At 41.5% G+C, this 10,332-nt stretch overlaps 1 protein-coding gene across 2 annotated transcripts in view; it reads right to left on the minus strand.

The window, feature by feature from the left end:
* fam193a (family with sequence similarity 193 member A) overlaps positions 1–10,332 on the minus strand; it is a 227,901-nt gene that overhangs the window by 125,760 nt on the left and 91,809 nt on the right. For both annotated transcript variants that reach the window (XM_043704036.1, XM_043704026.1), the window contains exon 2: positions 2,257–2,322. In XM_043704036.1, coding sequence (XP_043559971.1) covers positions 2,257–2,322 — 66 coding nt within the window. The remainder of the gene's footprint in view (positions 1–2,256; positions 2,323–10,332) is intronic.

Below are 10,332 nucleotides of genomic sequence, written 5' to 3' on the forward strand. Positions count from 1 at the left end.
TCTGGTGCATTCGACATTTCGGGCAAAAGCCCTTCATCAGATATTCCCATGTATTTGCTGCCGTTGGCCTTCTAGGTGGAAATGGTTATGGGTTTGGAAGGCGTTGTCTAAGGATCTTTGGTGAATTTCTGCAGTCTATTTTGTAAACAGTAGCACACAGCACTGCTATGGAGCATCAGTGGCAGTGTGAGTGGATGCTGTGCCATCCTTTGTCCTGGATGGTGTTCAGCTCGAGTGTTGTGGAGATGCACCCATCATGAAAGTGGTGAATATTCCAACACACTTTTGACTCGAGTCTGGTAGATGATGGACAGGCTTTGGGGAGTCAGGAAATGGGTTACTAACCACAGTATTCCTAGCTGCTAACCTGCTCTTGCAGCTACTGTGTTTATCTGGCTGGTCCATTTGAGTTTCTGGTCAATGCTAACCCCAAATATGCTGATAGTGAGGGATTCAGTGAAGGCAACACAATCAGAACGTGAAGGAGTGTTAGTCTCTTATTTGAGATTGTAATTGCTTGACATTTGTGTGGTGCAAATTTCACTTGCCATTTGTCAGCCGAAACGTGGATATCATCTCATTACATTTGAACAGGGAGTGCATGTTGTCTGAATGCAAGTCACTCCCATATCTCTGCAGCTGGCTGGGAAAGAAATGACCAGGTCACGGCACTGAGGGGGCTACAGGGACCAGGCATCTGATCATCCCCAGACATGAGAGGGCATCACTGTGTCTTCCATTAATAACTTGACAAAATCTGCATACTTTATAATGCACAGCAACAAGCAGGTTTGTCAGAGGCACTGAGGAACATGATTTGAAGATCGGAAGACAATATCTGATCATCATCCAGGCCAAAGCAGCTCAGCTGACTGATACTCCATCCACCACCTTCATCATTCATCTCATTTGCCATGGATGCACAATAGTAGCAGCGAGTAACATCTTCAAAATGCACAAGCACCTACCAAGCCTCCTCTGACAGCACCTTCTGAACCCATTACCTCTATTACCTAGAAAAGCATGGACAGTAGCAACATCACCAAACACAAATACTACTCCAAGACACACACCACTCTGGCTTGAAAATATATCATTGTTCCTTCACTGTTTCTGGTACAGCATCTTGAACTTACAGAAATTCCTAACAGTACTGTTAGATGCATTAGTCATAGGGTAGGGGAATGGATCTGGATGGGTTGCTCTTCGGAGTTTGGTGTGGACTTGTTGGGCTGAAAGGGCTGTTTTCAAACTGTAGGGAACCTAACCTTATCTTTTGAGAGTGTGTCCCAACTTCCCAAAGACTGCAATAGCTCAAGGTGACAATTCACCACCAGTTTTTCCAGGGCAATTAGTGACGGGCAATAAATACTGACAGAACCAATGACATCCACATCCTACTCATGAATTATTAAAAAGATCTTGGTCCGATTTTGCATGCTGGGAAGTTGATGGCTTTTCCTGAGAGAATTTATTTTTAAATTAAGTCTATTCTGTAGTAAGTCTATCATAAAGACTGTGTAAAGGTCAATACACAGTAAATAAGATTCACAATTAGATACCTTCATTCAAATTGTTCAAAAAATCCAGAAATAGCAAAGGAGATCTTCAGATGAATGGTTCTCAGTCCCAGCACTGCTGGTAACATGGCAACTCCATTCATTTCTTGGGAATAATCTTCTTGGAGAGTTAGTGGATTTTTGTCACAACGTAGAGTCAGTCATGCATGATATTGGCCTGGCAATTCAAAATTCACCAATTTTGAATCCCCTTCATGTCCCCTAGCTATATATTCTGTGGATGACCTAGCACATACTGCTCAGTTAATAACAAAAAACCTGATTTTTTTTTATATAAAAATGCCAGAGCCACAAAAGGCGAACAATAAAATGATGCCCTGCTCCTCTGAATCTTAGAATTTGAAAAGAACTGGGATTTTCAGAATCCCATTGTATCCATAAACAGTTTTTGTGGAAACAGGCCCTTCGGCCCAACCAGTCCACACCGACCCTCCGAAGAGTAACCCACCCAGACCCATTTCCCTCTGACTGATGCACCTAGCACTATGGGTAATTTAGCATGGCCAGTTCACCTGACCTGCACATCTTAGACTGTGGGAGGAAACCACAGGACCTGGAGGAAACCCAAGCAGACACAGGGAGAATGCGCAAACTCCACGCAGACAGTTGCCCAAGGCTGAAATCGAACCTGAGAGAATTTAAATAGGCAAAAGATGAAATATACAACTAATCCTACCTGAGGGACCTCTGTAAATTCTGATCCCACAGTCCCATCTGACAGCTGTGTGCCATTTATAGAAACCTGCAAAACAAAATATTGATACACATAAATATAATTAAACATGATAAAGCCAACCAAAAATAAGTACTTTGCATGCTGGAAACCAGAAAATAAAAAAAGAAAATGCTGGATGCACTCAGCAGATTAACAGAGTCAATGACTTTTCATCAGGTGTTTCATCAGTTGACCATTTTTCTTTCTTGGATGATACCATTACTTGTTATATTGGCAGCATCAAGTATTTTTTGTTATTGCCGAAAGCTAATCAGGTTACGTCACTACATAGAACAGTACAGCATAATACAGGCCCTTCGGCTCACAACGTTGTGTGAGCATTTATCTTAATCTAAGATCAACCTAACTTACACACCCCTCATCTTGGGGTCCACATACATAGATCCCTTCAAGTTGCCACCCAAGTTGATAGGGTTGTTAAGGAGGCATATGGTGTTTTGGTTTTCATTAACAAGGGTATTGAGTTGAGGAGCTGCAAGGTTTTGCTGCAGCTCTATAAAACACTAGTTAGACCACACATGGAAAGCTGTGTCCAGTTCTGGTCACCTCAAGGTAGGAAGAATGCAGATGCTTTAGAGAGGGTGCAGAGGAGATTTACTAGGATGCTGTCTGGATTGGAGGACATGCTAGTGTGTAATGTTGATTTAGTGATTTTCTGTACGAACCTGAGCATTCCAAAATTCATGCCATTGCTCCACCCTTCTCCCCTCAGCCCTGCATGCTCCTATGTTATAATTATTGATCCATATTTACCAGCGTCTACCTTAACACCCTACAGTAATAAAGTTCTCGCAAACTCTGACTATTATAATAATTTTAAATCAAGGACACCTTGGTACCAAATCCAGACTTCCCGATTCACATCCAAATTCTTTCAAAAAAAATTTTTAAAACAGCATTAGATTGTTCTCTCAGTCTCTTCGCTGAATAGAAATTACCTTCTAAAAGGGAAAAAAAAACTCTCCTCTCTGCTCTAGTTTGTTCCTAGCACTGACCTGACTAATTAGCAATACTCCAACACAACTCCACCATCCGTAGCTCAGACTTTAGGCAATACTACTAATCCTCTGACTCCACCACTCCAACAGAGCTGCATTAGAAACAGCATAACCTCAGGATCTACCTGATATAAAAATACATCAGCACACTTTTCAACAAGACACCAGGACATTCATACAGATATTCCGATCAACAGACCATTCAGCCTTAATTTTCTGCAAGCTGTTGTTGTTCAAAAATACGTAAAGGATTTTACTCATTTCTTTACACCAATCTATAGCTTCTTTCAAAAAAAAACAAAAAAAAATGGACCTTCACCCCCGAGACAATGGACTATATTGAGGCCTCAATGCTGAGTTGAACTCTCTTGTTCATGCCCATTGTAGCTTCTAACAGCTTCACAACAATGTTACTTTCAGTCTCTCGTTTCAAGGATTGGAAAATTGACAATGCACCAGTAAATCAGATTCACAGTAAGGAATAACTGTAAGGCCTCTATTTCACCTGACATCAATAGGCACCTGACTGACCTGCTTGGCGAAGCACACCCAGTGGGCCAAATGGTCTACTTCTGTTCCTATGCCTTAAAGAATAACTACCATGTTATGGTTATAATGGAGATGTCACTTATAAAAAGACAGGAATGTTATAATCAGGAAGAGAAAGTAATGCAGTGCTACTCAAATGGATAAATGACAGCAGAATTTCAAAGTATAGAGGGATTTAGGTATTCTAGTGCACGAGTCACAAAAAGTGAGTACGCAGATCAGTACGTACTTAATGGGATGTTATAAGGATGTGATATGACATATAAGGAAGGATATTATGCTTCAGTTGTACAGGGCATGCCTGAGAACACATCTCCAATACTGTTCAGTTTTGGTCTCCTGATTTAAGAATGCATGCAAAGATATTGGAAACAGTTAATTAGATTGATTCTTAGAATGAATGGGTAGTCTTACGATGATATGCTGGACAAACTGGAGTTTAGAAGAGGGTGACATAGTTGAAGTGTATAAAATTCTGAATCATCTTGACAAAGTGGATGAGTCCAGAACTAGGGCACATTATTTTAAAGTAAGGGCGAACCGCTTCAAGGCAGAGGAGAATTTTTTTCGAGGATTGAGACACCTCGAAGCAATGGAGAAAGGGTCATTGATTTTTTTTAATGAAGAGGTGAAGGGATTCTTGCTAGGCAGGGGAAATCAAGGGTTATTGAGGGCAAATGGAAATGTCAAATTCAAAACACAACAGATTAGTCATGGATATAAGCAAACGGCAGAGCAAAATCAAGGGCCAGATAGTCTTATTCTGCTCCTAATTTTGTATATTTGTATGTTCTGAATGCTTTATCTCAGGAAGAGAGAGGGAGGGGTGGTAACACTGACCTAGGAGGACATTTGATGCTGTCAGCCAAAAACCAATTGGAAAGGTGCACAGTAATGGATTTCAAACTAAGTTAAGAAAGGTGCAAAAATTGTACAGTAGTTATAATGGAGGACTTTAATTTCCCAAAAATAATTTGGAGGTAGTGGTGGTGTGTTAAATATCACAGGATTATTTATCCAGAAACCGAAGCTAATATTCTGGAGTCATGGGTTCCAAGACTACAATTGCAGATAGTGAAATTTGATTTCAGTAAAAATCTCAACAAGCTAGCTAGCTCAATGGTGATCATGTAATCACTGTCAATTACTGTAAAAACTCACCCGGTCACGACTGTCCTTTAACAAAGGACATCTGCCACCTTTACATGGTCTGGCTTGCATGCGACTCCAGATCCATAGCAATGTCATTTCTTCACCACTACCCTTCAGGGCAATTACTCATGGGCAATAAGTGATGGCTAGTGATGCCCGTATCCCAAAAATGAAATTTTAGAAAAGACTGCAACAGCGGTAGTATAAAGGGCAGAAGAAACAAGACTGCCTACTGCATTTACATTTCCTATAGTATTCAAACTAGTATGAAGATAGGAGACAGTGGTGATGATAGAGGGTTGCTTTTCAGACCAGAGACCTGTGACCAACAATGTGCAAACCACATGGATTGGTTCTGGTCCCACTACTTTTCTTCATTTTTATAAGTGATTTGGATGTGAATGTAGGAGACATTATTAGTAAGTTTGCAGATGACACCAAAATAGGTGGTGTAGTGAACAGTGTAGATGATCTCAGATTACAACATTTATTCATTCAAATGGCCAATGGGATGGCATTTCATTTAGATACATCTCAGATGTTGGATTTTGGGAAGGCAAACCAGTGCAGTAGTTGTACAGTTAATTGCAAGGTCCTGGGGGCACTGCTGAAAGAAGAGACCTTGGGTACATAGCTTCTTTAAAGTGGAGTCACAGATAGTTAGGATAGTGAAGGTGACATTTGACACACTTGCCCTCATTGGTCAGAACAATGAGCACAGCAGCTGGGATGTCTAGTTGCAGCTGTATAGGACATTGGTGAGGCCACTTTCAGAATACTGCATATAACTCTGTCACTCTTCTACAGGAAGGATGATGTTAAATTTGAGAGGGTGCAGAAAACATTTACAAGGATGTTGCCAGAATCGGAGGGTTTGGGCTAGAGGCAGAGGCTGAAAAACCTGAGGCTTTTATCCCCTGGAGCGCTGAAGGCTGAGGACTGACCTTATAGAGGTTAATAAAATCACTGCCTTTATTGGTCAGTACATTGAGTATAGGAGTTGGGAGGTCATGTTGCAACTGTACTGGACATTCATTAGACCACTATTGGAATTGGCCACGTGCAATTCTGGTCTCCCTGCTATAGGGAGGATGCTGAGAAACATGAAAGGGTTCAGAAAAGATTTACAAGGATATTGCCAGGGTTGGAGGATTTGAGCTATAGGGAGGGGCTGAATAGGCTGGGGTTGTTTTCCCTGGAGCATCAGAGGCTGAGGGGTGGCCTTATAGAGGGTTTATAAAATCATGAGGGGCAAGGATAGCATAAACAGACAATGTCTTTTCCCTGGGGTAAAGGAGTCCAGAACTAGAGGGCATAGGTTTGAGGTGAGGGGAGAAAGATTTAAGGGAACTAAGGGGCAACCTTTTCACAGAGGGTGTTACGTGTAAGGAACGAGCTGCCAGAGGAAGTGGTGGAGGCTTGTACAATTTAAAAGGCATCCGGATGGGTATGTAAATAGGAAGGATTTAGAGGAATTATGGGTAAAATGGGACTAGGTCAGATTAGGATGTCAGGCCACCATAGACATGCTTCTGTACTGTATGACTCCATAACTCTGTGCATGTTCAGAAAAATATTCTATACTTGTAAATGCCCAGTCCAGCAAAGAGAGGGATTTGTGGACTTGACTCTTGTGAATGAGGTGGATCAAGTCACTCAGTGATCATTGTACCATAGGGTTTGGCAATAGAAAGGACAAGTAACAATTCAGAATAATAATAATTAACAAGTGAATATCCAACCTATGAGGAAAGCAAATGGATCTAACATTAATTGGAATCTAATATTGTTCAGTCATCACTTTGCCTGCCAATGTGCTGTTGCCGGGTGCAGTCAAGGAATAACACATTTCCACAAAGGTGAATGATAGCTCAAGTCAATCCAGAGCTCCCTGGATGATTAAAAAATAGGGATTAAGAATAAGCATACTAATAAAACTAAAGACCAGTTGGACCTAGTCAGTTCAAAGGCAACTGTAAAGAGTAACAGAATGTAAAGGAACTAAAAGCTAACAACAAGTACCCAAAAGTCTTCTGCATGCATATAAATAGTGAAAAGATAGAAGGTGGTGGTTTGGGTGAGGTAAGGGATCAAATTGGGGATATATACAAGGCATTTCTGGAGCACTGTGTAGAGTTTTGTATCTAAATTACAGTATATAGTTTTGGTCCCCTTACTTGAAAGGATAGTAATTGCATTGGAGGTAGTTCAGAGAACGTACACTAGATTAATTCCAGAGATGAAAGGTTTGGTTTTGAGAAAAGATTGAACAGTTTCAGCCTAAACTCTCTGAAGTTTGGAGAACGATAGATCTAACCGATGTATATAAGATGCTCAAGAGGACTAACAAATGTAGATATAGTGCAGATGTTGCCCCTTGTAGGGCAATGTATAACAATAGGGCAAATTTTTAGGAAAAAGGTGACAGATTTAAAACCGAGATGAGGAGGAATTACTTCTCAAAGGGTCATAAAATCTGTAGAATTTACCATTCCACAGGAAACTGAATAAATCTGAGATGGACTGGGGGATTTTCATTTGTAATGGGTTAAAGGGTTATGGACAGTAGGTAGGAAAGTGAAGTTGAAGCCTAAATGAGATGACCATGGCCATATTAAATGGCGCAGCAAGCTCAAAGGCTGAAATGCCTCGTCCTTTTCCTAGTTGGGCAGCACAGTGGCTGTGGTTAGTACTGTTGCCTCACAGCTCCAAGCACCCAGGCTCAAATCCACCCTTATGTGACGCTTTGCGTGGGTTTGCGCATTCTCCCCATGTCTGCGCAAGTTTTTTCCGGATGTTCCGGTTTCCTCCCACAATCTAGAGATGTGCAGATTTAGTGGATTGGCTATACTACAGTGTGCAGCAACGTGCAGGTGAGGTGGATTAGCCAGGGGAAATCCAAGGTAAAAAGGGAGAGAGCAGGAGGGTGGATCGAGGTAGGCTGCTCTTGGAGGGTCAGTGTGGACGCGATGGGCTGAATGGTCTGCTTCCACACTGCAGGGTTTCTATCATCTACAATCTAGTTCTTATGTTCATATGCAAGATGGCAGCAATGGCTGAAACACCTGCATTTTAAAAGATCCTGCTGCACAGGTGATGGAAGAGGAGGAGACAATTCAGACACTAGATGCATTTAAAATTGATATAAATGGCTGCCTACACAATGTCAATAAGGTATCCAGATCAGATGACATGTATATAGGCATACTAACAGAAGTGAGTGAGGAAATTATGGAGGCACTGGTCATAAAGTTTTCCAGTCTTCCTCGAACTCCGAAACCCTGATCAAAAAACAAGAGGGCAAAGATTGGCTTGTCAGTGTTACTTTGGTGGTGGAATGCTTCTTGAAATGACGACTCGGGAAAATATTAACAGTCGTTTGGAAAGTATTAAATAAAGAAAGCTTTTAACTAACTTGTAGGAGGTAACAGAAGGTTGATGAGGCGAAAGCTGTTGACTTGGTGTATTTGGACTTGCAAAGGCATTTGGTAGAGTGTCACAAAACAGACTTGTTAGCAAAGTTAAGCTTATGAAGTAGAAAAGGGCAATAGAAAATTGGCTGAAGAAAGGGAACCAGTAATAGTTAACGTCTTCCTGCTATATATATTAATAACATGGGCTTTGGTCTATGGGGTGGAAGAGCACTAAAAAACTCGGTGAAGTCAGCAAAGACAACAGGCAAAATGGTGTTTCCTGTTCTGAAATCAGTTTGAGTATCTAACTGTACATTGTGGTGCGAAGGAAAAGAAAATGAATGTAGACCTGATGGGAGCTCTCCAGCAATATTAAAATCAATTAACTATGTTGAAAGAAATGAAACTACAATATGGAATTGGCAAATGGTATCAAGAGTTCATTCTCCAAGCAGGGAATATGCTTTGAATGTCTCTCAATATTATGGATAAACAGGCCACTAAACAATCACATTCTCCTGCCTGAGATCGTTTCTAGCTTGTAATGTTATATTTCTTGTCAACTGTTATCTCAGTAAGCAAATGTATTATCAGAGTCAGAGTTCCACAGCACGGTGACAAGCCCTTTGTTCCAAACTGGTTTATGCGAACCAAAATGTCCATCCACGGTAACCCCATTTCCCTGCACTTGGTCTATATCCTTCTAAACATTTCCTATCAATCTATTTGTTCAAATGCCTTTTAAATATTATTAATATACCTGCCTCAACCACTTCCGCTGGCAGCTTATTCCATATGCATACCGCCCTGTGTTAAAAACAGTTGCCCCTCAGGTTCCCTTTTATTCTTTCCTCTCTAACCTTAAACTGATACCGTCCAGTCCTCGATTCTCCAACCTTGGGAAAATGACTGAGTGCATTCACCCTATCCATGCCTCTCATGATCTTATACACCTCAAGAAGATCCCCCACAGTGTCCTACACTCTAAAGAAAACAGTCCTAGCTTGTCCAATCTTTCCTGATAACTCATGTGCCTGAGTCCTGGCAACATCCTTGTAAATTTCTTCTGCATTCTTTCCAGTTTAACAACAACCTTCCGATAGACAGGTGACCAAAACTGAACACAATACTCCAAGTGCGGCCTCACCAACATCCCATACAACTGCAACATAACTCCCCAACTTCTATACTCAATGCTCTGACTGATGAAGGCCAGTGTGCCAAAAGTCTTATTTACTGCTCTGTCTACTTGTGACTCCAAGTTCAGAGAAGCGTTCACATAAACTCCAAGGTTCCTCTGTTCCATTACACTTCTTAATGCCTTACCATTCACAATGAAACTCCTACCTTGACTTGACTTCTCAAAATAGCAAGATCTCACATTTATCTATATTAAACTCCACTTGCTATTTCTCGGCCCACTTCGCCAGTCTGATCAAGATACTGCTGCAATTTCTGACAACCTTCCTCACTGTCCACAATACCTTCTATTTCAAATGTCACCTGCAAACTTGCACATTCTGATCTAAATCATTGATATAGATAACAAACAGCAACGACCCCTGCAGCACTGGGTAATCCAAGATGAAGGACGGGAAAAATTTCTGGCTGTAAGAGCTGCTCCTTTTTTTGAGGTATTTTAGGTGCTGGAGGGGATTTCCTCGAATTGCAGGATCAGCAATTACTGTTTTATATGCTGTTGCATTGTTTTGGAACTTTGGGGAAAACAAAGTCAAAACAACAGCAGTTTTAAAAGGGAGAAGAACAGGAAGCACATGGTGAGGACAGTGCAGGAGAGAGCGCGCGCGCGCGAGAGAGAGAGAGAGAGAGAGAGCGCGCGAGAGAGAGAGAGCGCGAGAGAGAGCGCGAGAGAGAGAGAGAGCGCGCGAGAGAGAGAGAGCGCG

Source organism: Chiloscyllium plagiosum, chromosome 2, assembly GCF_004010195.1.
Source record: "Chiloscyllium plagiosum isolate BGI_BamShark_2017 chromosome 2, ASM401019v2, whole genome shotgun sequence".
NCBI classification, from domain to species: Eukaryota; Metazoa; Chordata; class Chondrichthyes; order Orectolobiformes; family Hemiscylliidae; genus Chiloscyllium; species Chiloscyllium plagiosum.